General features: G+C 42.3%; 1 protein-coding gene and 1 long non-coding RNA gene across 5 annotated transcripts in view; one reads left to right on the top strand and one right to left on the bottom strand.

Moving 5' to 3' along the window:
- The window catches only part of CPA6 (carboxypeptidase A6), a 296,877-nt gene extending 270,411 nt beyond the window's left edge, over positions 1 to 26,466 (bottom strand). For 2 of the 4 annotated variants that reach the window (XM_086336653.1, XM_086336656.1), the window contains exon 1: positions 25,379 to 26,463. In XM_086336653.1, coding sequence (XP_086192779.1) covers positions 25,379 to 25,494 — 116 coding nt within the window. In that variant the 5' untranslated portion in view covers positions 25,495 to 26,463. Of the gene's footprint in view, positions 1 to 25,378 lie in introns of all 4 variants that reach the window. The other 2 variants (XM_086336657.1, XM_086336654.1) reach the window with 2 other exon arrangements.
- The window catches only part of LOC147359396 (uncharacterized), a 414,201-nt gene that overhangs the window by 293,688 nt on the left and 92,608 nt on the right, over positions 1 to 27,905 (top strand). The window lies entirely within an intron of this gene.

Below are 27,905 nucleotides of genomic sequence, written 5' to 3'. Positions count from 1 at the left end.
ATCATGTTGATTTTGCATTGTTCCACTGGTTGGTTTAGAAGGCTTAATTTGGGGAAAGGGAATTAACTGAATGTTTGAATTGGCAATATTCCATTTTACTATTTCCTCTTTTTCTTATTGATTGCTATCCTAGAAAGAACTTAGGTATCAATAGCTGGATCCACAATGCAGTATTCAACCTGTAGTTAAGTACTTTCTATATAAGTTGTATTAAAGGAAAAACCAAATGCTTTTTCACCTGCAAAAAGGAAGCCAAGATGGTGGCAATCCTTTGGCAGTTCAGATCGTTATGTTTTCTTGAGAAACTATGTATTAGTTTCAAAACTGTAGAGTAAATTCTCCAACCTTTAATCCCCTCCCCCTTCCTTCGATTCTTGAGCTGGTTTTCCTCTCTCCCCTTTTCTCCCCACAACTCCTTACTTCAAGCCTTTCTAAGAAGCTAAGCCTCTGTAACAGGGACCAGCTGATTTCACACAGTTTCCATCTGGATATTTACAGATTTTACTAAACTTGACTGCTGCCCTGGGAAGTGTGCTGAGCTCCAAGCAGAAAGTGCCATACATCTCAGGACACTTTGAACCACACAGCACTCTATTTGGTCAATCCTATCTGTTAAATTTTTTATTGTGATCTTTTATAAAGGGAGCCTGCCTCTGGTCTCCAGGGCCATTCTGTTTCTATGGTACTTGGAATTTATATATGGTGATCTAAGTAGGGGAATGGAATATAGGAAATACCAGCAGACATATTCCTATTGCATGAAGACACCCAAAGAGTTAGAAAAAGATGAGCTAAAGGGAAGAACATGGACAATAAAGTTCTGAGAGATCATGCAGATGTATAAGCAGATAGCATTGGGGGTCCCCAGAGAAAGAGTACCAGGCATGACTTTCTTGATATGAGAGAAGCCATTTTTGGCATTTTGTGATCTAAGCCAGACTACAATGTTTGCCCTTGAATAGGTCTCAGTAATTAGTGATCTTAAGGGAGCAAAGCTTCCCTGGTAGCTCACCAGGGAAGAGAATCTGCCTGCAATGCAGAAGACCCAGGTTTGATCTCTGGGTCAGGAAGATCCCCTGAAGGAGGGCATGGCAACTCACTCCAGTATTCTTGCCTGGAAAATCCCATGGACAGAGGAACCTGGTGGGCTAGGGTCAAAATAATGCAGGAACAGACTGGCTGTTATTAGGTAAGCAAAGTAACAATAACAAAGAAAATAAATCAGTTGTAAAGATTGCCAGCTCAAACACGTTCTTGAGCCATTTTGCAGAATTTGACCCTGCTTGACCCCTCAACCACCAGCTCCATTGGAAACTAACAGATGATGATGTTGACCTTATCTGATCCTTGTGACTTCTTTCAACTAAAGCCTGGACTCTGTTAGTCTTTGCCCTAATTCTAGGCTGAATTCTCCTATGCTCAATTACTTTTATGGATATGCATATACTGCCCAAACCCCTTCATGACATATGTATGTAACCTTTAGGCTTCCCTGATGGATCAGATGGTAAAAGAACCTGCCTGCAATGCAGGAGACCCGTGTTCCATTCCTGGGTTGGGAAGATCCTCTTTGGAGAAGGGAATGGCTACCCACTCTAGTATTCTTGATTGGAGAATTCCATGAACTGAGGAGGCTGGTGGGTTACAGTCCATGGGGCCACAAAGAGCTGGATATGACTGAGCAACTAATACACCCATTCTTAGCTTAAAACTTCTCAAATTTTGCTGTTCAGGGAGATATTGCTTAGGGAAATATCCCTTGAGTTCTTTTTACTTGCTGCAAGTAATAAATCCTTCCTTCTCCTGATCATTGCTTGGTTGTGTCTTTTGACTTAACAACCCCCAAAAAGAGGTGAACCCAGTTTTGGGGTAATGGAAGTTCCCTGATTCATAAAAACTATTCAGAGACTTAGAGAAGATATTAAGCTCAATGTGAATTGGTGAGTAAGGAGCAATCTATAATTTCAAATGCATTCACATGTATTTCTTAAAACAAGGCTCCCCCACCTCTGGGATCTAATACTTGGTGATCTGAGGTGGCGCTGATGTAATAATAATAGAAATAAAGTGCACAATACATGCAATGTGTTTCAATCATCCTGAAACTATCCCCTCTTCCACCCAGCAGCAGTCCATGGAAAAACTGTCTTCCACAAAATCAGTCCCTGGTGCCAAAAATGTTGCAGACCACTGCCTTAGAGGATAGAACAATAATAAGAAGGCAAGGATCACTTCTCTAAATTTGGTGAAAGGCAGTAGTGAATAGTCATGTTGACCAGCTGGTGACCATTCTGATACTTGCAGGAAACAACAGCTTTACTGCCAATCTACTGCCCACCCCACCCCAGGAGTCAGAATGCTTTTCAAAGCATTTTAGGAGGCTATAAAACATCTGAGACCAAATTTGGGAAATTGTGTGAGTGATACCCAAGACACACTGAGCAGGGAGGAATATCACACCTCCCTAACAACAGGCCGGATACACCAAGGCACATACAAGTGGCCCCCAGCAACCTCACATTCCTCCTGCAGTCATAGGAGCCAAAAGGTCTCTTTCTCATGACCTTGGTTGATGAAACCTAGTCTGGCAAAACTGCCAGCAGATGTCAGACTCTGATTCCTGGTTTATTAGTTTCTTTCTTTGCCAGCCTCTCTTCCTCCCTTCACTCCTTTCCATCGTCTAAACTTGGACTGAATTTCGTTGTAAGTCATGTTCAACTCTTTTGCAACCCCATGGACTGCAGCCCCCCACCCTCCTCTGTCCATGGGATTTTCCAGGTAAGAATACTGGAGTGGGATGCCATTTCCTTCTCCAGGGGATCATCCTGACCCAGAGATTGAATCCGAGTCTCCTGCATTGGCAGGTGGATTCTCTACCACTGAGCCACCAGGGAAGCCCTTTACTGAATATGCCAAACACTATTTGGGGACTAAGAATACAGATAAAGATAAGATGTAGCACCTTACTTTTAATTTGCATATAACTGAAAAAGAAAGACGAGATGTCCCTGTGGCACATGGGGATGACTATACATGACTGAGCAAGTCTCTGGAATCTCAGAGCAGAAAGCCATCACAGATGGTTGCCAGGGAGCTCTTGCTGGAGGAGCTGTGTCTGAAAGTCTCTTGGAGGGCAGGTGGGCAGGCATGGGGGAGAGAGCCCCTCCCCGCCCCCCACCCCAAGAAATATACCCCACCTAGACATAGGTGTGGAGGAAGTTCACAGTTTGAACAGGTGATGGAGATGGTTCACAGTTTTAAGATGAAATAGAGGGGAGGAGCTAAGATAGTGGAGGAATAGGACGGGGAGACCACTTTCTCCCCCACAAATTCATCAAAAGAACATCTAAACACCGAGTAAATTCCACAAAACAACTTCTAAATGCCTGCAGAGGACATCAGGCACCCAGAAAAGCAACCCATTGTCTTCGAAAGGAGGTAGGAAAAAATATAAAAGACAAAAAAAGAGACAAAAGAGGGAGGGACGGAGCTCCGTCCCAGGAAGGGAGTCTTAAAAAGAGAGAAGTTTCCAAACACCAGGAAACATTCTCACTGCCAAGTCTGTGCCAAGCCTTGGAAGCACAGAGGGCAACATAACAGGGAGGAAAAATAAATAAACAATTAAAACCTACAGATTAGGAGCCCAATGGTAACTCCCCTAGTGGAGAAGCAGCGCGGATGCCTGCATCCGCCAATAGCAAGCGGGGGCTGGGCAGGGAGGCGCGGAGCGGGCTGCATCGCTTTGAGTAAGGATCTGGCCTGAATGCCCCAGCACTATCTGAGCAAACTAATTTGGGCTACAAACCAGGCTGTGGGATAAGTACCATGCGAAAAGCCAGCCCTAACCTAAGACACCGCCAGGCGCACGCACGAAACAAAGGACTGAACAGAGATAGCCGGCTGCAGACCATCCCCCTCTGGTGACAGGCAGCCAGAGCTGGAAAGGGGGCAATTGCAGCCCCAGAGAGACATTATCTACAAAACTGTAAGCAGGTTTCTTTGCTAACTAAGACTTCTTGGGGGTCTGGACGGTCAATATCTGCCCTGAGAAGGTGCGCCGGTTGTACACCTAGATAACCGAGCGGCAGGGAGGCAATAAGTCGCAGCAATCGTGCTCGCTAAACACCTCATCACCTGAGCTGCTCAGACCTGGGAAGGGCACAAAATGCAGGCCCAACCGAGTCTGCACCTCTGAGGACTACCTGAGTGCCTGAACCTGAGTGGCTTAGACCTGGGAGGTGCAGGCAGCCCAGGGCTGGCCTCAGATGGTTCCCGGTGGAGCAACCTAGAGCCTGAGCAGTGTGGGCAGGGAGGCTACACGTGCCGTGAGCGGGGGCAGACCCAGTGTGGCTGAGGCACTGCGAGCACACACCAGTGTTACTTGTTTGCAGTGTCCCTCCCTCCCCACAGCGCGACTGAACAAGTGAGCCTGGAAAAAAAAAAAAAAGTGTCCACCACCGCCCCCTTTGTGTCAGGGTGGAAATCAGACATGGAAGAGGCCAGCAAACAGAAGAAGCTATAACAGAGGGAACCACCTTGGAAGCGACAGGCAGTAGATGAAAACCCTGTCATTAGTACTAACTACATAGGAAGGGGCCTATAGATCTTGAGAAATATAAGCTGGACCAAGGAACTAGCTGAAAATGAGCTGAACCCACAATACCCTCAACAACACCAGAGAAAGTCCTAGATATATTTTAACTATTTTTACGATCATTTTTTCTTTCTTTTTTTTTGTTTAAATTTTAAGTCCTCTATTACTCCTTTAATTTTCATTTTTATAACCTACTATTACTTTGCCAAAAAAAAAGACCCTATTTTCTTTTAAAAGCAAACTTCATATATATATATTTCATAATTTTTGTGACTTTTTTTTCTCTTTCTGTTTTTTTTTCTTCTTTTCTTTAATGTTGTATTTTTGAAATTCCAAACTCTACTCTAGATTTTTAATTTTAGCTTTTTGGTATTTGTTATCAATTTTGTACCTATATTTTTTTAAATAATTTTTGTGACTTTTTTTTTTTTTTTTAGTCTCTCTTTCTCTTCTTCTTTTCCTTAACATTGTATTTCTGAAATTCCAAACTTTACTCTAGATTTTTAAGGTATGCTTTTTGGTACTTGTTATCAATTTTGTACCTATATTTTCTTTATAATTTTTGTGACTTTGCTTTCGTTTGTTTGGTTTTTTTCTCTGTTTCTTCTTCTTTTCTTTAACATTGTATTTTTGAAATTCCAAACTCTACTCTAGACTTTTAACTTTTGCTTTTTGATATCTGTTATCAATTTTGTACCTATATTTTCTTTATAATTTTTCTTTGTTTTTTTTTTTCCCCTCTATTTCTTTTCCTTCTTTTCTTTAACATTGTATTTTTGAAATTCCAAACTCTACTCTAGATTTTTAATTTTTGCTTTTAGGTATTTGTTACCAATTTTGTACCTTTAAGAACCCAATCTTCAGTACCCATTTTTTACTTGGGAACGAGATTACTGGCTTGACTGTTCTCTCACCCTTTGGACTCTCCTTTTTCTCCACCAGGTCGCCTGTGTCTCCTCCCTAACCCCTCTCTACTCTACCCAACTCTGTGAATTTATGTGTGTTCCAGACGGTGGAGAACACTTAGGGAACTGATTACTGGCTGGATCTGTTTCTCTCCTTTTCACTCCCCCCTTTATCCTCCTGGCCACCTCTGTCTCCTTCCTCCCTCTTCTCTTCTTTGTATAACTCCGTGAACATCTCTGAGCGGTCCAGTTGTGGAGTGCACATAAGGAAGTGATTACTGGCTAGCCCACTCTCTCCACTATTGATTCCACCTCATCTCATTCGGGTCACCTCTAACTCCCTCCTCCCTCTTCTCTTCTCCATGTAACGCTGTGAACCTCTCTGGGTGACCCTCACAGTGGAGAAACTTTTCATCTTCAACCTAGATGTTTTATCAATGGTGCTGTATAGAAGGAGAAGTTTTGAGACTACTGTAAAAATAAGACTGATAACTGGAAGCAGGAGGCTTAAGTCCAAACCCTGACTCCAGGGAACTCCTGACTCCAGGGAACATTAATTGACAGGAGCTCATCAAACGCCTCCATACCTACACTGAAACCAAGCACCACACAAGGGCCAACAAGTTCCAGGGCAAGACATACCAAGCAAATTCTCCAGCAACACAGGAACACAGCCCCGAGCTCCAATATACAGGCTGCCCAAAGTTACTCCAAACCCATAGACATCTCGTAACTCATTACTGGACACTTCATTGCACTCCAGAGAGAAGAAATACAGCTCCACCCACCAGAACACCGACACAAGCTTCCCTAACCAAGAAACCTTGACAAGCCACCTGTACAAACCCACACACAGCTAGGAAACGCCACAATAAAGAGAACTCCACAAACTGCCAGAATACAGAAAGGACACCCCAAACTCAGCAATTTAAACAAGATGAAGAGACAGAGGAATACCCAGCAGGTAAAGGAACAGGATAAATGCCCACCAAACCAAAGAGGAAGAGATAAGGAATCTACCTGATAAAGAATTCCAAATAATGATAGTGAAATTGATCCAAAATCTTGAAATCAAAATGGAATCACAGATAAATAGTCTGGAGACAAGGATTGAGAAGATGCAAGAAAGGTTTAACAAGGACCTAGAAGAAATAAAAAACAGTCAATATATAATGAATAATGCAATAAATGAGATCAAAAACACTCTGGAGGAAACAAATAGTAGAATAACAGAGGCAGAAGATAGGATAGTGAATTAGAAGATAGAATGGTAGAAATAAATGAATCAGAGAGGATAAAAGAAAAACGAATTAAAAGAAATGAGGACAATCTCAGAGACCTCCAGGACAATATTAAACGATACAAAATTCGAATCATAGGAGTCCCAGAAGAAGAAGACAAAAAGACAGACCATGAGAAAATACTTGAGGAGATAATAGTTGAAAACTTCCCTAAAATGGGGGAGGAAATAATCACTCAAGTCCAAGAAACCCAGAGAGTCCCAAACAGGATAAACCCAAGGCAAAACACCCCAAGACACATATCAATCAAATTAACAAAGATCAAACACAAAGAACAAATATTAAAAGCAGCAAGGGAAAAACAACAAATAACACACAAGGGAATTCCCATAAGGATAACAGCTGATCTTTCAATAGAAACTCTTCAAGCCAGGAGCGAATGGCAAGACATACTTAAAGTGATGAAAGAAAATAACCTACAGCCCAGATTATTGTACCCAGCAAGGATCTCATTCAAATATGAAGGAGAAATCAAAAGCTTTACAGACAAGCAAAAGCTGAGAGAATTCAGCACCACCAAACCAGCTCTCCAACAAACACTAAAGGATATTCTCTAGACAAGAAACACAAAAAGGGTGTATAAATTCGAACCCAAAACAATAAAGTGAATGGCAACGGGTTCATACTTATCAATAATTACCTTAAACGTAAATGGGTTGAATGCCCCAACCAAAAGACAAAGACTGGCTGAATGGATACAAAAACAAGACCCCTACATATGTTGTCTACAAGAGACCCACCTCAAAACAGGGGACACATACAGACTGAAAGTGAAGGGTTGGAAAAAGATTTTCCATGCAAGTAGGGACCAAAAGAAAGCAGGAGTAGCAATACTCATATCAGATAAAATAGACTTTATTTATTTTATTTTATTTTTTTTAATTTAAATTTTATTTTATTTTTAAACTTTACATAATTGTATTAGTTTTGCCAAATATCAAAATGAATCCGCCACAGGTATACATGTGATAGGGAACACATGTAAAATAGACTTTAAAACAAAGGCTGTGAAAAGAGACAAAGAAGGTCACTACATAATGATCAAAGGATCAATCCAAGAGGAAGATATAACAATTATAAATATATATGCACCCAACATAGGAGCACTGCAATATGTAAGACAAATGCTAACAAGTATGAAAGGAGAAATTAACAATAACACAATAATAGTGGGAGACTTTAATACCCCACTCACACCTATGGATAGATCAACTAAACAGAAAATTAACAAGGAAACACAAACTTTAAATGATACAATAGACCAGTTAGACCTAATTGATATCTATAGGACATTTCATCCCAAAACAACAAATTTCACCTTTTTCTCAAGTGCACACGGAACCTTCTCCAGGATAGATCACACCCTGGGCCATAAATCTAGCCTTGGTAAATTCAAAAAATTTGAAATCATTCCAAGCATCTTTTCTGACCACAAGGCAGTAAGATTAGATCTCAATTACAGGAGAAAAACTATTAAAAACTCCAACATATGGAGGCTGAACAACACGCTGCTGAATAACAAACAAATCACAGAAGAAATCAAAAAAGAAATCAAAATTTGCATAGAAATGAATGAAAATGAAAACACAACAACCAAAAACCTGTGGGACACTGTAAAAGCAGTCCTAAGGGGAAAGTTCATAGCAATACAGGCATACCTCAAGAAACAAGAAAAAAGTCAAATAAATAACCTAACTCTACACCTAAAGCAACTAGAAAAGGAAGAAACGAAGAACCCCAGGGTTAGTAGAAGGAAAGAATTCTTAAAAATTAGGGCAGAAATAAATGCAAAAGAAACAAAAGAGACCATAGCAAAAATCAACAAAGCCAAAAGCTGGTTCTTTGAAAGGATAAATAAAATTGACAAACCATTAGCCAGACTCATCAAGAAACAGGGAGAAAAATCAAATCAATAAAATTAGAAATGAAAAAAGAGAGATCACAACAGAAAACACAGAAATACAAAGGCTCATAAGAGACTACTATCAGCAATTATATGCCAGTAAAATGGACAACGTGGAAGAAATGGACAAATTCTTAGAAAAGTACAACTTTCCAAAACTGGACCAGGAAGAAATAGAAAATCTTAACAGACCCATCACAAGCACAGAAGTTGAAGCTGTAATCAAAAATCTTCCAGCAAACAAAAGCCCAGGTCCAGACAGCTTCACAGCTGAATTCTACCAAAAATTTAGAGAAGAGCTAACACCTATCCTGCTCAAACTCTTCCAGAAAATTGCAGAGGAAGGTAAACTTCCAAACTCATTCTATGAGGCCACCATCACCCTAATACCAAAACCTGACAAAGATGTCACAAAAAAAGAAAACTACAGGCCAATATCACTGATGAACATAGATGCAAAAATCCTTAACAAAATTCTGGCAATCAGAATCCAACAACACATTAAAAAGATCATACACCATGACCAAGTGGGCTTTATCCCAGGGATGCAAGGATTCTTCAATATCCGCAAATCAATCAATGTAATACACCACATTAACAAATTGAAAAATAAAAACCATATGATTATCTCAATAGATGCAGAGAAAGCCTTTGACAAAATTCAACATCCATTTATGATAAAAACTCTCCAGAAAGCAGGAATAGAAGGAACATACCTCAACATAATAAAAGCTATATATGACAAACCCACAGCAAATATTATCCTCAATGGTGAAAAATTGAAAGCATTTCCTCTAAAGTCAGGAACAAGACAAGGGTGCCCACTTTCACCATTACTATTCAACATAGTTTTGGAAGTTTTGGCCACAGCAATCAGAGAAGAAAAAGAAATAAAAGGAATCCAGATTGGAAAAAAAGAAGTAAAACTCTCACTGTTTGCAGATGACATGATCCTCTACATAGAAAACCCTAAAGACTCCACCAGAAAATTACTAGAACTAATCAATAAATATAGTAAAGTTGCAGGATATAAAATCAACACACAGAAATCCCTTGCATTCCTATACACTAATAATGAGAAAACAGAAAGAGAAATTAAGGAAACAATTCCATTCACCTTTGCAATGGAGAGAATAAAATACTTAGGAATATATCTACCTAAAGAAAGTAAAGACCTATATATAGAAAACTATAAAACACTGGTGAAAGAAGTCAAACGGACACTAATAGATGGAGAAATATACCATGTTCATGGATTGGAAGAATCAATATAGTGAAAATGTGTATACTACCCAAAGCAATTTATAGATTCAATGCAATCCCTATCAAGCTACCAACGGTATTCTTCACAGAGCTAGAACAAATAATTTCACAATTTGTATGGAAATACAAAAAACCTCGAATAGCCAAAGCAATCTTGAGAAAGAAGAATGGAACTGGAGGAATCAACCTGCCTGACTTCAGGTTCTACTACAAAGCCACAGTTATCAAGACAGTATGGTACTGGCACAAAGACAGAAATATAGATCAATGGAACAAAATTGAAAGCCCAGAGATAAATCCACATACCTATGGACACCTTTTCTTTGACAAAGGAGGCAAGAATATACAACGGATTAAAGACAATCTCTTTAGCAAGTGGTGCTGGGAAAACTGGTCCACCACTTGTGAAAGAATGAAACTAGAACACTTTCTAACACCATATACAAAAATAAACTCAAAATGGATTAAAGATCTAAACGTAAGACCAGAAACTATAAAACTCCTAGAGGAGAACATAGGCAAAACACTCTCCGACATACATCACAGCAGGATCCTCTATGACCCACCTTCCAGAATATTGGAAATAAAAGCAAAAATAAACAAATGGGATCTAATTAAACTTAAAAGCTTCTGCACAACAAAGGAAATTAAAAGCAAGGTGAAAAGATAGCCTTCAGAATGGGAGAAAATAATAGCAAATGAAGCAACTGACAAACAACTAATCTCAAAAATATACAAGCAACTCCTACAGCTCAATTCCAGAAAAATAAATGACCCAATCAAAAAATGGGCCAAAGAACTAAATGGACATTTCTCCAAAGAAGACATACAGATGGCTAACAAACTCATGAAAAGATGCTCAACATCACTCATTATCAGAGAAATGCAAATCAAAACCACTATGAGGTACCATTTCACACCAGTCAGAATGGCTGTGATCCAAAAGTCTACAAGCAATAAATGCTGGAGAGGGTGTGGAGAAAAGGGAACCCTCTTACACTGTTGGTGGGAATGCAACCTAGTACAGCCACTATGGAGAACAGTGTGGAGATTCCTTAAAAAACTGGAAATAGAACTGCCTTATGATCCAGCAATCCCACTGCTGGGCATACACACTGAGGAAACCAGAAGGGAAAGAGACACGTGTACCCCAATGTTCATCGCAGCACTGTTTATAATAGCCAGGACATGGAAGCAACCTAGATGTCCATCAGCAGATGAATGGATAAGAAAGCTGTGGTACATATACACAATGGAGTATTACTAAGCCATTAAAAAGAATTCCTTTGGATCAGTTCTAATGAGGTGGATGAAACTGGAGCCTATTATACAGAGTGAAGTAAGCCAGAAAGAAAAACACCAATAATGGATGAAACTGGAGCCTATTATACAGAGTGAAGTAAGCCAGAAAGAAAAACACCAATACAGTATACTAACGCATATATATGGAATTTAGAAAGATGGTAACAATAACCCTGTATATGAGACAGCAAAAGAGACATTGATGTATAGAACAGTCTTTTGGACTCTGTGGGAGAGGGAGAGGGTGGGATGATTTGGGAGAATGGCATTGAAACATGTATAATATCATTTATGAAATGAGTCGCCAGTCCAGGTTCAATGCACGATACTGGATGCTTGGGGCTGGTGCACTGGGACGACCCAGAGGGATGGTATGGGGAGGGAGGAGGGAGGAGGGTTCAGGATGGGGAACACATGTATACCTGTGATGGATTCATTTTGATATATGGCAAAACCATTACAATATTGTAAAGTTAAAAAATAAAATAATTTAAAAAAAAAAAGATGAAATAGAGGTCCACTGGCAGGGCAACAGCAAAGAGCAACTATTTCCTCAAAGGTTCAATTCTAGCTGTGTCACTTGGGTGCTGGCTCTCCACGTGGTTCTCTGACTTTAGCTTACATCACCTCCTTACAGCCCAGATTGCTAGGCCACCACCCCTTGCCCCAGAGTTCCTCACAGTGGTGGTGTTGGGGGGCTGCACATTACATTTCTATCAAGTTCCCAGATGATGCTGATGCTGCTCGTCCAAGAACCACGGTCCCTGCTCAGGGACCAGTCAAACAGCCTCCCACTCCACTTTGCTTTCTCCCATGGGCAATGTCTGCCCTCAGATACTAACGTGATTCCTGGTCTCATTCTTTTCATGATGCTTTCTATCCCTTCTCTATGCTTCATCTATCTTTAAAACCCTTATCAGAACTTAACACTATGGTTTATGACTTTCCTGTCATCTCATGAGGATGTAAAGTATTGGCCACCTGATGTGAAGAGCTAACTCATTGGAAAGGACCCTGATGCAGGCAAAGGTGGACGGCAGGAGAAGAGGGTGGCAGAGGATGACATGGTTAGATAGCATCACTGACTCAGTAGATATGAATTTGAGCAAACTTCCGGAGATAGTGGAGGACAGAGGAGCCTGGCATGCTATGGTCTATGAGGTCACAAAGAGTTGGACATGACTTAGCAAGTGAAAAACAACAACATGAAGATATAAACTCCACGGGAGACTATTTCATTCACTTGTGTCTCAGGCAGTGCTGTATTCTGAGCACCTAAACTCCTGTATTCCTAGTACTTCAGATAGTTTTGGCACACAGTAGCACTCAGTAAATAGCGCTGACTGAATGAATGAGACATTGTCTAGACGAGAGCCAGATAGAGGACCTTGTGTAGATTGAGGTAGAAACAATGGAAGCAAAGATGACTCAAGATAGAAGCCACATTGCCTTGATCTTGAAGGGAAAAAATATATTTCTTTGCTCTTGTAAGTAAAAGGCTTGGGTTTTGGAGTGGGAAGAAGAGAGGTTAGGTAGACTGGGGACTTGAGGTAATTGGAGAGTTTTTAGGGTAGCTGTTGTGGAGTGTGAACCACCTCAGCAAACTAGGCTCCTAGGGAAAAAGAGAAAGAAGAAATCCTCATTTGAGACAGAGGAAACAAGGCAGGCTACATTTCTCTCTGGAATACTGATGTGGTTTTCCTATCAGATATCATATTAAGATTCTTCCCTACCTGCCATCTGCAGTCTATTCCCTGTTACACCTACACAGAAACTTAAACACTAAGGGAGAACTGGTCTCCCCCACATGTGTCCTCCTTCTAGGTCCCATAAGTCAATGGCTTATTTTTTTTTTGTTCTGGCAGCAAATTTATAACTACTCCAAATACTGTGCTACACAGGCTTGTCTCAAATATCTCAAACCTTCCATATGCTTAGTTAGTTTGATGCCAAATATATTGCTAACACATAATCGTACACACATTACATATGTTCTGTGGAAACATGATTGACAGACTCTAAATAGGACCCCAACCATCTCATGACAAGCTTTGTAACCTCGTTACATTCACAAAAATCACCAAAAGGAACTTAGTAGAAACTTAGGTGATTCCATGTCTGATAAGAACTGGACCATCTAAAAGGTAGATGGGGAAGTGCAAGTATGGTAAATGAGGTCCCAAATGCAATGGCTACAGAGTCTGTAAGTGCAAAAATAGACCAGAATTCTCACCTGAGGATAAGACGTGTGATCTTATGAAAGTTTCATCTGTCAGTGGTTAGTAATCTAAGGCTGAAATGCTATCCAAATAAATGATACGTGTGTTTAAAAAAATTAAAAAACAGGTCACGAAAGAGCAGGAAGAGGGTGGGTTGACCTAATATACTTGAATTTTCATTTGTTTTTTTCCAGTTTAGATTGTTGGATTAAAACATAAGTCCTCAAGATGCAGGGGCTACTGCTATCTCCTTTGATAATTCCTAACCTTACTTGGTTACACATTCCTAACACTGGGAAAGATTGAGGGAAGGAAGAGAAGGAGGCAGCAAGGGATGAGATGGTTGGATGGCATCAATTGACTCAATGGACATGAGTTTGAGCAAACTCAGAGAGACAGTGAAGGCAGAGAAAACGTGCAACCTACTGCAGTCCACGGGGTCACAGAGAATCGGACACGACTGAGTGACTGAACTATAACAATAGCAATCTTACTTGGGGATAAGGAATGATAAGTTATCATCCATCAGTACTCTTGGTTCTTGATCAGTAAATGTTGTGAAATGGGGGAGGATGGAAAGTCTGGAAAGATGGAAGAGGAGACAATTCCTCCTGTTCTCAGGTAACTGACAGGGGGAGGTAGAGAGAGGCTCGTTTATTTGATTAAAGTGAAGTCACTCAGTCGTGTCTGACTCTTTGCGACCCCATGGACTGTAGCCACCAGGCTCCTCTGTCCATAGAATTTTTCAGGCAAGAGTACTGGAGTGGGTTGCCATTCCCTTCTCCAGGGGATCTTCCCGACCCAGGGATCAAACCTGGGTCTCTTGCATTGCGGGCAGATGCCTTACCATCTGAGCCACCATGGAAGCCCCATATTTATTTGATTAAGAAGATCCATTTTCAGGGGTATTTTAATGCCTCAGGAAGATAGAAGGTAATGGAAAGGTAATCAATTTTGTAATAGGATACATCTACACAAGAGCCTTTCTAACTAATATTAAACATAATCATTTATCTAATAAATATAGTGCTTTATAATAGATTTTGATTTATAAAGCACTTTATCATTTTGTTCGATGCTAGGGAAATACGTATTAGTGACAGCCTTTACTTTATCCTCTCTTCCATTGCTAAATCATTTCTGCTCTCTTTCATTTTGAGCTCCAGAAGTTGCTCTCACACAAATGTCCAGAGTTAAACACATATTCTTTCTGCTTTCAATTCCAGCTTGGTTCCTCACTAACTTAGAGGTTATCGATTCCTGGGTCTGAAGGAAGGGACAAAGGAAGAAAGGAAATTATCCTCCTGGAGGGCAGGATGACCTGGCCCTTAGAGGAGAGGCTGTCTTGAAGGAGCCTTATATAACCATGGAGGCTGGCAGCTACTGTCAGAACTGTGGCAATAAAAGCAGAAAGGAGGGATGGGGAAGATAGACCCCCATCTTTCTCTCCTTTCCCCAGTTCACTCGCTGGGAAAGGGAGCTGGACACAGAAGCAGAAGCCCATCTTGCAGGTACAGAGAAAAGAAAAGTGGAGGATGGCTGGGGAGATTTCTGACACTAACCTTCCTGACTTGCTTTACAGCTTCCTAATAGCTTGTTTAAAGATGTATCCTCACCCTTTCATGAAACTGTGATAGACTGAATGAGGAGGGTCCACAATGGCAAGATCTAGATAACATGAGGAAACCTAGGATGATCCTCAAGAAAATGATGGAGCTGGATCATGGTTCCTTTACAAACATCTCTACCAGAGCTGGACTCTTAGTAATGCCTGGTGGTCCTTCTTAGGGTTCAACTCATCTCTCCGAGGAACACTTTAAATCTAAATCTCTCTCTCTTTTAAATTGGAGGATAACTGCTTTACAATATTATGTTGGTTTCTGCCATACATCATGAGTCAGTCACAGGTATACATATGTCCCCTCCCTCCTGAAGCCCTCTCCCATCTCCTTCCCCATCTTACCCCTCTAGGTCGTCACAGAGCATGGTGTTGAGCTAGCTCCCTGTGTCACACAGCAAATTCCCACTGTGGAGAAAAGGGAGCCCTCATGCACTGTTGGTGGGAATGTAAATTGATACAGCCACTATGGAGAACAGTATGAAGATTCCTTAAAATCTAGGAACAGAACTACCATATGCCCCAACAATCCCACTACTGGGCATATACCCTGAGAAAACCATAAATGAGAGAGACGCATGTACCCCAGTGTTCATTGCAGCACTTTTTACAGCAGCTAGGACATAAAAGCAGTCTAGACGTAAATCATCTCTCCTTTTATCAGGTTTTCTGTCTATGGTATTTTCTAGGACTACGACCTCTCCACCTACTTTAAAGAGAAAGGAGAGACCTGCTAGCATTGTGTCTTCAGAGACTCAACTCTATCCTTCCCCCCTCCCTCTTCTTTATCTGTAGTCTTGTTTTCTCTTTTCATTCCTACCACCTGGTATAAAATATGGCCATTTATTTCCTAAGAAGTAAAAGCAAAATAATTAAAACTCTTCAACTCTAGTCATTGACCTCTCTTTCCACCCCTATCATGGATAAGTTTCTTGAAACTATGGTCTACACTCACTGCTAACTTGCTCACATCCCATTCATTCCCCAACCTACTGTGCTCTGGTTTTCACTCATTTTTCCACCAAAATCATTTGATGACAAATATGATTTCCTTAATAGACAAACCAATGGATACTCTTCTGCAGTACTTGATGTGACTGACCTCTTCCTTCTTGAATCTCTTATTTTCCTTTAACATTTCTTGGGTTTCTTATTCTCTCTGTAGGCCTTTCTACTTGTTTCTTCTCTGGTTTTCCCCCACTGTTCTTTTCACATAATGAATACTTCCTGGGTGTTTCATGGTACATTCAAAGTTTAAAAATTCCTTACACATGAGTTACTGGAATCTATGTCAGTTTAGATTCGACCCATCTATCAAATTGGGACTTCCCTGGTGGCCCTCACAGTTAAGAATCTGCCTGTAATGCAGGAGACCCGGGTTCCTTACGTGGGTTGGGAAGATCCCTGGAGGAGGGAATGGCTACCCACTCCAGTGTTCTTGCCTGGGGAATTTTATGGACAGAGGAGCCTGGTGAGCTACAGTCCATGGGGTCTGACAGAGTTGGATACACTGAGGGATTAACACTTTCACTACTTTCTCATTTATCCAACTGGGCACTTTATTGGAACCTCAAACCATACATATCTGAGAAAGTACTAACCTTCTCTGCTAAGTGCTCAGTCCTGCTAACCAATCCTGAGAATCACTTTATAACTACTTCCTCTTGCGTCTCCCCTTTGGCTTACCCAATTGTGAAAATCCTACCTTCTGAATACTTTTTAAATTGGTTTCCCTCTTTTTCCTTCAATTGTCACTACCAGAAGCCAGGCTCTTCTGGGTATTACCATGGTCACCATAGCATCCCAGTCTTCTTGCCCCCAAATCTTCAGCCCTCAAGCCTCCCCTTCTCAATGATGGCAGAGGGAACTTTCTTCAAGAAAATCTATGTAAATTCCCTGCTGAAAAGTCTTCATCAGCCCAATCACCTTCAGGAGAAAACAGCTTCATATTATGGGGCTAAAGTGATTCATGACTTTGAAGCCTTTCATTTTAGCTATGCTTAATTTTTTAGACTTGACAAGTTCTCTTACCTGTAGTTCTCTGCGCATTCAATATATTTCCTGTATCTGGAAAACCTTAGCCTGATTTCTACCTCTTCTTTATGACCAAGGTCAGGGTCATGTCCTCTGAGTACCAACCATTTGAAAGAAAACTACCTTGCATATTTAATAATCCACTCAAATTTCTGTTTGTTTTTTAAGACCCATCTTGCAATCAAGAAGCTTCTTTGACCTCTCTCCACCCTTCAGTCTGGATTAAGTGACCCTCTCTTGCACTTACCCAACTCCAAGAGTTCTCTCTGAGGGCACCATGATTGCGGAGTTGGAATTGCTTGTTTTCTTGCCTGAATACTCATTATGCTGTGCACATGTACCGTTCTTTTATCTCTGTCATCCCAGACTAGCAGAGGGCCAGATTCCCAACAAATATTTATAGAAATGAAATGAAAATCCTCCCTCATTAAACATATCTCAGCGTTGCCAACTCACTTTACTTCATTCCCAGCTACTCTAGGGAATAGAAAAGAGAGAGAAGTTTTCTGGATTCAAAGTGTTGTCAACTGTACAAAAAAAAAAAAATGCTGTGAACTTGGCTGACCTGGATTTTAGTTCCAACTCCACCACCAGCCCTGAAAATCCCTTTACCTTTCTGGAGTTCTGCTTCCTTATATATATTAAATAAAAGGATTGGGCTATGCTTTTTTTGTTTGTTTGTTTGGTCTCCTTCAGCTTTGACACTCTGACTTAAAAAGATCATATACAGAATAAAAATGCACACTTTCAAATTACCTTGAAGTGCAAAATCCTGAATGCTTATTTGGATGGATTATTTCTTCAGAAGAACCAAGTGGGAGGGAGAATGGCGGCGTCACGTGGGCATTTATTAAGTAACAGAGTGACCATTGAGGCCGATTGCTATTTATATCACATATCTGGCCATTATTTCATAGCCTCCCTTGCAGCTAAAGGGACTTACCTGATGGCTCAGTTGATAAAGGACCTGCCTGCAATCCCAGAGCCCCACTGCAATACAGGAGACCCGGGTTCAACCCCTGGGTCAGGAAGATCCCCTGGAGAAGGAAATGACAAACCACTCTGGGAAATGGCAACCCAACCCAGTATTCTTGCCTAGGGAATTGCATGGACAGAGGAGCCTCTTGGGCTATATAGTCCATGGGGTCGCAAAGCATCAGACGTGACTGAACGACTAACACACACACAGCTTCTGAGCACCATTCTCTCACATAGAGAGCCAGCTCAGCCATAAGACGGACTGCTGTGACATTCTAAGGTTCTTGCAGCTAAGGGCATATAATTGATTCTAGCCAGTAGTGAGTGATATTTGAACTTCTGGGCTGTGATTTTAAAAGGAAAGAGGAGAGCCCATCCCTTTCTACTTTCCTGCAGGCTGGACCCAAAGGCTGGAAGACTCCTTCCTGACACATCTGGGAGTTGAGTGTTGAGCACAGCAGAGGCATAGCCCAGACAGACCCCTGAGTCTCTGTCACCATCAACCATACTAGTTTTGGATTTTTCACATGAGAGAGAAATAAGTTTCTTGTTTAAGCCACTGAATTTTTGGTTCTTTATTCTAACAAAAAAGAGAAAGAAAAACAAGACAACCTAACAATATTAAGAACACATATTAAGAAATTATTTTACTATTTTCAAAGTATACTGAGAAAAAAGAACAAAGATGGTAATTTTGTTGAAGAAAACCAGAAAAAAGTTTGCTTCAACCTGTAATAAGAAAACTAATTCTTAAGGAAATTTACTATACTACCCAGAAAAAGATCCTAAAGCTTCACATGCTGCTTTATTATAAAGAAGTTAATACCCAGAAGGCAGACTGGAAAGGCATTTATTTGGCAAAGCAAATGCTAATCCTATATACCAGTTATCTACCGATTGATCATAATGAAGACTGTAAAACAAGTCATCAAAAGAGTTTTTATTTTCCATTCAGTAATTCCATTTATAAAGACAGAAAACACAATGCTTTTGTAGCCTGCACAATCTAAGCTGTAAAGTTATGAAACATTAACATCCTTCACTGCTTTTCATGGGGTGGAAGTGATTAGGCTTAATGGCATTACCCAGAAGGTATCCTGGCGCCATAAAATAAAAGCTCTGTCATCAGATTGGGCTCCACTGGAAAAGCAGTCCAGAAGCACAGGAAATGCTCCTCCTCCCACTAGCTCACTGGCAGGAGGAATGCTGATCCCCATGGAGTACCATCGACCTGCCAGGTCAGGTCAGCATCGATGTCCTTCAGAACCAAAGCTGGCAGCCCCAGTACACAACACTGGGCAGGGAAGAAAACTTTTGGTGTAATGAGCTGATAAACAATCCACAAGGGGGTGCTGTACTCTGTGCTAGTGCCTAAGGAAACCAAAAATAGCCTCCCACTAACCAGGGTCATGGCAACCCACTCCACTGTTCTTGCCTTGAGAATCCCAGGGACGGGATGGGGTGGGCTGCTGTCTATGGGGTCGCACAGAGTCAGACACGACTGAAGCAACTTAGCAGCAGCAGCAGCAACCAGGGTCAAGTGCTAAAAGAACTTCCAGAAGACATCAAAGAACCATTCCATTAATCACATGCCAACCTGTGGGGACAAAGTTTCAAAGCAACCTCAGAGCCTACCATACACCCTTCCTAACACCTGATGCCCCAAATCTATGTCTTTCACACACATTTAAAAATAAATTTTTATGTGGACCATTTTTAAACTATTGAATTTGTTACAATATTGCTTCTGTTTTGTGTTTTGGTTTTTTGACTGCGAGGCATGTGGGAGCATAGTTCCCCCACCAGGGTTTGAGTCTGCACCTCCTACACTGGAAGGCAAAGTCTTAACTACTGGACAGCAAGGGAAGTCTATCACACACATTGTAATCCATTATTCACGATCTGAGATGGCTCCTTCTTGCTTTTGGCTCTTATTATGAGCGGGGCTTGCCTGCCTTGCTTGTTCAGGATGAGCAAGGCTGAAGCTCTCTATTCTCATTACAGAGGAGTTTTAGGACTGAGCAGAGTGAAAGAGAGGCAGAGGAACCAGAGAGTCTGATGATAGAGGCCTTGAGAGCCTGGCAGAGAATGGATTTGATGTATTTGGCAATAGGTGGCCAAAGTAGATCTTTGAGCAAGACAGTAACACAACAGAAGTCTTATTTAGTGAGGTCATCAGTACGGGAAGGACTATAGGCAGGGAGATCAGTTAGCAGGAAGTTACCTTTATCCAGGCTGAGATAAAGACATCATAAACATGGCTGGTAGCTATTGTAAGAGAGAGGACAAGGAGGATATTTTTTATAGGTATGGAAGGAACTATAGAGATAGACTTGCTCTTCAGCAATGAAATAAGAAGGTAGTTGAAGATCTAGAGTAAAGCTCATCAAGGAAACAGACACAGTGAAGAATAAAAGGCAGAACCCACAATTTTCCACCCAAATCAGGATCCTTCTGAGACTGAAAGAGGAGCACTGGCAGTTACTACCCCAGAACAGTACTTACAGACAGGGCCAGTCCACGGCAAGCAAGGATTCATGGTCAACCCATCTGAAAAGAACTTTAACCACCAACATAGAAGATAACTCTTAAGATTCGTGAGCAACTGGATTGCTTGAATTCTAGCCCTAGGTTTCCAAAAGTTCAGAACATTACTAGGAAGCCACCAGTGAAACTGAAGCTGCAATTTTTTGGCCACCTGATGTGAAAAGCCGACTCATTGGAAAAGACCCTGATGCTGGAAAAGATTGAAGGCAAAGAAGAAGAGTGTGGCAGAGGATGAGATGGTTAGATAGCATCACCGACTCAATGGACATGAATTTGAGCAAACTCTGGGAGATGGCGAAGGACAGGGGAGCCTGGTATGCTGCAGTCCATGGGGTTGCAAAGAGTCGGACATGACTTAATAACTGAACATCACCCCCACCCCCACCATCAGAAAGGTAAAAGACTTAAAAGCTGCTTTGAGCAATGGAGGGGACTACCTAGAGAGCTAAGATGGAGAACAAGAACGACATCCCTGAAGTCAAATCTATTCCCCCAAACCTCTACTTCTCTGCAATATGTGCTGTGCTAAGTCACTTCAGTCGTGTTCGACTCTTTGCGACCCCATGGACTGCAGAGTGCCAGGCTCCTCTGTCCATGGGATTCTCCAGGCAAGAATACTGGAGTGGGTTGCCATGTCACATCCCAATTTGGGGCCTCTCTGCTCACAGGATTTTAAGGACCAAATGCCTTTAAAAATCTCATTTTCTTCAAGTCTAATTCCTGGATCTCGATATTCCATTCCAATGGATGATTGGTGAACTTGACCAATAACTGGGTGTCTGAGTAGGTGGGGGATGGAAGGGGAGGGGCAGGGATGGGAGGACGAGTGCAGCACGGATGCTGGCTCATCAGAACACACCAGCTGGCTAGTGGGCTGGGACCAGCCTGCACATAGCCATGTGGACCCTGCACAGCGTTCAGTCCCACGTCGTGGCCCTGGTGGTAGAAGTCGTGCTCTCTCTACCCTAGCCCAGGTACCCAAGGCTGCGTGACCAGAAGAGGGGAGGGATTTCTCCCTCCTTCTTGGTGCATTGAGCTCTCTCTTCAATCCCAGAGTAGGCTGCTATCCCACAACACACTCAAACACTGTGTACCTCCTCATGTTACATGTGGGGCTACTGTCTTTACTAAACTGCAAGCTATCAGAGGGCCCTGGCTCTTGTACTCTTGGCGCAAGTAGGTGTTGGAATAATACTGAAGGCATGAAGTGCACACCCATGGCCGCTTTCTGTGCTACTTATTTTGGTGACAATCTAAAGTTCCTTATCTCATATGGTCTCTGCCTGCTTTTCTATTAACAATTTGCCACCTTAGAGAAGACCACCAAGGGTCAGCTCACAATTTTGCCCACATAGTCTACTCTTTTCTTTCATCATCCTATTATCAGTTCCCTTAACAAGGTGAAGTCTTCTGTTTTTCTGAAAAAGTCATTCTTTTCTATACCTGAATGGGGGCACAGTGAGAAGTACAGTTTGTTGAGTTAGGCAGAGCTGGGTTAGAATCCCCGCTGTGGGATAGTTAGCTGTGAACTTGGATTGCCCTTTTGTCCCTCAATGAACCTCTCTGTGAAATGAGGATACCAAAACTCTCATTAGGCTAATTGAGAAAGTAATTTTTTTTATCAATGTTTTATATTAAGTACTGGTAAGTATTTTTAGTAAGTAGTTGACATGGTGTTAAAAAAGCTAAGTGCCAAAAACCATGCAATACTCAGGCTGTTGCATTTAATTCCCATGACAACTTGGCAGGGAATATTGTCTCAGTGTCTCAGATGAAGAAACTGAGGCTTGGAGAGGTTAAGGAATTTACCTTAAGGTAACAGAGCTACTAGGAGTGGGAAAGCAGAAACTGAAAGGCAGGCAGTTGAACTTCAGGACTTATAAACATTATACATGAAGGCAGAACTGAATAGGCAGTTCAGCAAAATATCATAGCCACTTTGCTTCTACAGTATCACCAGAATTTATTGTGTCACTGGCTTAGATCTCTCTTTTACCATCACTAAAAAAAACTACCCTAATTTCATGTCATGCAGAAGATTCTTATTTTTTGCCCTCAATATCACAGTCTAATAAATAACCAAGTCTGCTTCCAGGAATATGAGGGGATAAGGGAAAAGGAGAGAACACTGATGTTTGCCCGAGTTGGAGTCTCATGCACAGACTGATATTTTTTTTTAATCACCAAAATGTTTGCCCTGTATCATAGCTCTTAAAACCTGCTAACAGAGTACCAATAAATGTTATTTGATGTCAAGTTATTTTCCACACTTGGCTTCATCCCTTTTCTACATATTTTTAAATCTTCCTTGTAAGTAATTTGATAGTTACCTGAAAAGGTATTCATTTATGTCAGATTTTCCTTATAGTCTCCCTACACTTTTTTTCCATCATGCTTAAATTTGCCATTTTTCAAGCATCTTATTATACGGCCGCACCACATGACTGTTACTAGTTTGTGTAGAAAGCCTAGGCTCATTAGCTGCTCTTAAGAAGCACACTGGTCTGCCCTGCGTATTGTTTTTGTTCGTGCTCAGAGTCCTGCAAATGATGATCACTTATTATCAGATTCAACCAAGACTCACAAAAAAATTGTTTGTTTTTTAACAAAACTTCAAGAAATAGTGCTACTTCGTAATTACTACCAATAATACCTAAATAGATTACTTAAGGGACAAAAATGAGGTGGTTTAGAATAACTTCAGATGAGAAACAAAAATAATGTTCAATACCATTCTATCATGTGATTTTACCTAGTTCTAGCTAGACTTGCAGAAGGCATTTCCTGGGGAAGTAAAGCAACAGAATCCCAAACCTACGCAGCACTTCTGTCTTTGGTGGTGAGAGAATGACATGTATCAAATGAAGGAAAAGCAAAAACCCCCATTTTCAATGGTGAGTGTGCTCAAAGACATCTCTGGATAAAGGAGAAGCTCTCCTGTGATGGACAGGGAAGGCTCCCTTCCGTGTCTCATTGTTTCATCTTTTCCTTCCGACTTCCAGACACCTCTAATTTATACATTTGGGACTAACTTATTATGGAGCAGCCAGAGAGAAAATGGCAATGACTTTCTTTGCAGAACAACAGAAAAGATAGTGCAACTTCGTCCTAAAAGATTCCAAGTTCTCTAGGAAAGGCCACCACCTTTGGCTTCCTTTCCTCTGCTAAGTGGTGCTTAGGGAAGTGGGCACACCTGCTCTGCTAAGCTGACCTGCTCACTTATCTTTGACGAGGGTCACACACCGAAGTCATTATGGACTGAGCCACAGCTGAGTGGAGAAGCGAGGTCCTATGTGACATGAGCACATCTAAATCTGATATATGTTTATCATGTAACTAACATCCATTAAAGAGTCAGAGCAAACTCCTCCACATCTTAGCTGGCATCATCAGTCACTAAACACAGCTTCCATACCCAGGTCTCCAAGGGCGGTGACTACCAGGGACAAGATGTAAAGCCTGGATGATGTATGTTCAGGAGACAGAAAAGCAGCTGTCAGATGTAAACTCTGAATACTCCCAGGAACACCAGGGTGGAAATTTTGGGGATGTTACTATCTATAGTCCTCATCTCCACCAACACCCCCTCTTCATCATCCTGCATCTCCTTAAACTGAGAGCACATTGTACAAAATTTCCTCTGTAAGCACTGTATTCAGAGGGAACTCTATAGCTGTGCCCAGATTCTTCAGGAGAAAAAGAGAAACAATTCTCTTTTCCAGGGTCACACTTACAAATTCTTCTCTACATGATTCCTAGAAAGAACAACTGCTTTAAGACCTGGCCTTCATCCAGATTGATATGAAAACTTTCCTCTACTGGTCCTCACAGAGCACTCGTAGACTATTTAGAAAGATTTAAGACTCTAGTTTTTCCTTCTCTGTAGAAAGGAACTGAATTAGAGGAGCTATTTAAGGTTCTCCCAACCCTAAAATGCAGGAATGCCAGCATTTCCAGATTCAGAGAACGACGGACCCCCTGCAAATTCAAGCAAAGCACACGCTGTATATTTCACAGTAAGCCTTTAGGATAAGACATGCGCAGTCCCACACGGTTCACACGCAGCCCCGCGCCTCCTCACCGAAGGCAAACAAAGCATGCTAACCCAGAGGGGGAGAAACGCACACGGCGTTCCCCCTTTAGGTTTCTCCCTTCAGAAAAACCCCCATAATTTTGCAGTTGGCTACGTTTATTTGGCTTATTTTGAGTTGACTCATTTCCATTGCTCAGATTTGAAAATCTTTCTAATAACCACGCTGTAGGCTAACAAACACTCAAGAGAAAATAAAAAGTCACACCCGATTCTTAATCACTGGTGAATTTCCACCCACTGCTCCTGCATACACTCCTCAAGGGGAAGATTTAGTTTTCAGGCCACAGTTCATTTGGTACAGCATCCCCGCGGCCGAGCATACCCCAAGGCAGATACCGTACACACTGGCCACAGTGATTCTAAAGACAGAATCCCAATCAACACTGGTCCACGGCTCAGGTTGGCACATCATAAAGAGTATGAGAAGCTAGACGTGTGCCCAGCACATTCTCTCCAGAGAGCCTGGGACTGCATGGACATTTAAGATTAGGTGGCCAGGAAAGCATACAGATTCACACAGAGACCACAGACCAGAACAAGTGAGGCTCACTCAGGACCAAACCAGCGCCCTCCCCTGACCCTAGTCCAAGCCGTGCAGGGCATGAAAGTCGCTCCACTCACCCAGCATAGCGGTTGCTGTAAAGGTTACTGTGTCCTAGGCTCAGGCTCTTCAAAAAGAGCAGGCAGAGAGGCAGAAAAGCTGCTGTCTGGCTCCTGGGCTTCCCGAAGAACTTCATAGTGTGAGGATGAGAGGGCTGCAAAAGTTCCCCTGTAGTTAAGGCACCCCCTCCACACGGCACACGGTCCCTGGGAGAGGTGGAGGCGTGGGCTTGGGAGGGAGCAAAATGTGACACTTCTTTCCAGCCTCGGAGAACAAAAAAAAAGTTCAAGCAGCTGAGGGAGGGAGGTTGCTGCTCAGACTTGGTCCTGGGATGAGAAGCAGCAGCACACACAGCCCTGCCCTGAATTGAGCTGATCCTTAACCAGGCTCCCTCCAAGGGGCTGGGCCTCCCCAGGCTGACTCACCACGGCGGTTTGCTGGGTGCTGCTTCATTTGGGTAACTCTTTTTATTTTCTTGTTTTTGGAGGCTTTTTTTTTTTTTTTGCTTTCCAACTATAGGATGCTAACTTTTTACGACAACCTTCCTCCTACCCTAGAGCTTCCCCGATGACTCAGCAGGTAAAGAATCCACCTGCAATGCAGGAGACACAGGAGGTGCAAGTTCAATCCCTGGATTGGGAACATCCCCTGGAGGGAGAAATGGCAACCCACTCCAGTATTCTAGCCTGGAAAATCCCATGGACAGAGGAGCCTGGTGGGCTAGAGTCCAAAGGGTGGCAAAGAGTCGGACATGACTGAGCATAAGCATGAGTGTGAACTGCAAAAGACTTGTTTGAGGATGAGCTAAAACACACAGGTGTAGAGCATTGCAGGCTTTGTGTTTTGCTCTACCAAGGCAAATTTCTCCTTGGAGTCCACCTCCTGAAATGCACAATGAATTCAGTCTGGATGAACTGGGGACCTCAGGTGTGGCCGGCCAGCCCAGGTCCCCACTCCTACCTGACCCAAGTCAGGGCAGCCACTTCCCTGTGCTTCAGGGAGCCCCATGCTGATTTCACATGTCATCAGCAGCACCCAGGCCTGAGGCCAGTGCAAAGGTTCTCCTGGGGAACTAGACGACTCTGGGTACTGAGGCACATTCCCCACACATTTGGAATCACTTAGGGAGCCAGGCTATTTAAATCAATTCCCCGGGGGTGGGATTAGTTGTTGAAAAAGCCCCTCAGGTGAGTTGGAGTTCAGCCCCCTTGCTGGTCTAGAGCAGGCTTCTCAAATTTGGGTGTGCACACACATCACCTGGGAATCTTGTTAGAACACGGCTTTGAGGCAGCAGGCTGGGGTTGGGGCCTGAGATTCTGCATTTCTAACAAGATTACAACTGATGCTTGTACTGCTGGCCCTTCAGTCACACTTCGAGGAACAAGGCTTTACTTTACAATGAGTTCTGCTTTGGCTTCTCTCTAAAAGCTAGGGGGTGGAGGAAACCTTGAAGGAAGCCAGTTCCTTCTTGGTTTTCCCAGGTTGGTGATGAAGAAGGCTGGTTTTGCATTTACTTGCTTCTACCCCTGGGGTTCCCAGGTGGTGCTAGTGGTAAAGAACCCACCTGCCAATGCAGAAGATATAAGAAACTTGGGTTCAATCACTGGATCAGAAAGATCCCCTGGAGAAGGAAATGGCAACCCACTAGAGTATTCTTGCCTGGAGAATCCCATGAACAGAAGAGCCTGCTGGGCTACAATTCAGATGGTCTCAAAGAGTTGAGCATGACTGAAGTGACTTAGCACAGCAGCACACTTCTACCCTCATACACCAGAAAACCCATCTTGGGGGAGGATGTGCTTTGCTTTAGTAAATAAGAACATGGCTATCTAGGGTGTCTCCTGCTGTCACCCACGACCAGTTGCCGTCAAGAGCTCCTGCACCTTCTAACATGACAGCCAGAACCCCTGGTAGAAAAGAAATGACCAACTCTTCCTCCTGGGGACTTTAACCAAACACATAGGCATTTGGAGCATAACAGCTAAAAAAATGATTTTCGTCTAAGATGATTTTCTAAAGTTTCCTCCAACTTCTTTGTTGCTTTACTCTCGCTAAGTCATGTCTGACTCTTTTGCAACCCGCCAGGCTCCTCTATCCAGGGGCTTCCCCTGTAAGAACACTGGAGTGGGTTGTCATTTCCCCCTCCAGAGAAATCTTCATGACCCAGGGATCAAGCCCACAGCTCCTATGTCAGCAGGTGGCCCAGTGAGCCACCTGAGAAGCCCCTTTCTCCAACTACCCCAGGATTACTTTGGTTAATCTCTTCTCCATGTCCCCCTTCCTAACACCCACTATGTCTGCTACTGTAGGGCACAGCATGTCGATTTTAAGTGTTGGTCTGCTTTTCTCAAAAGTCTGTCTTCTCCCTGAATGCAGAGCTGTGTCCCTCTGTCTTTGTATGACTGCCTCTTCTCTCCTTGAGAGAACAACGTTCACCGAAGGAATGATCAACAGTGTTTGTGCTAAGCTGAGAAGGGATTCATTCAACAGACATTTACTCTGTGGCCTCTCTATCCAGATAGAGGAAAGCCCACCGGAGCAGCTGAG

The sequence above is a fragment of the Bos grunniens genome, chromosome 14, assembly GCF_055505025.1.
Source record: "Bos grunniens cultivar Pamir isolate PY7600 chromosome 14, Bosgru_T2T1.0, whole genome shotgun sequence".
NCBI classification, from domain to species: domain Eukaryota; kingdom Metazoa; phylum Chordata; class Mammalia; order Artiodactyla; family Bovidae; genus Bos; species Bos grunniens.
The sequence above is the reverse complement of the archived record's forward strand: the minus strand, read 5'-3'. Positions and strand labels throughout refer to the sequence as shown.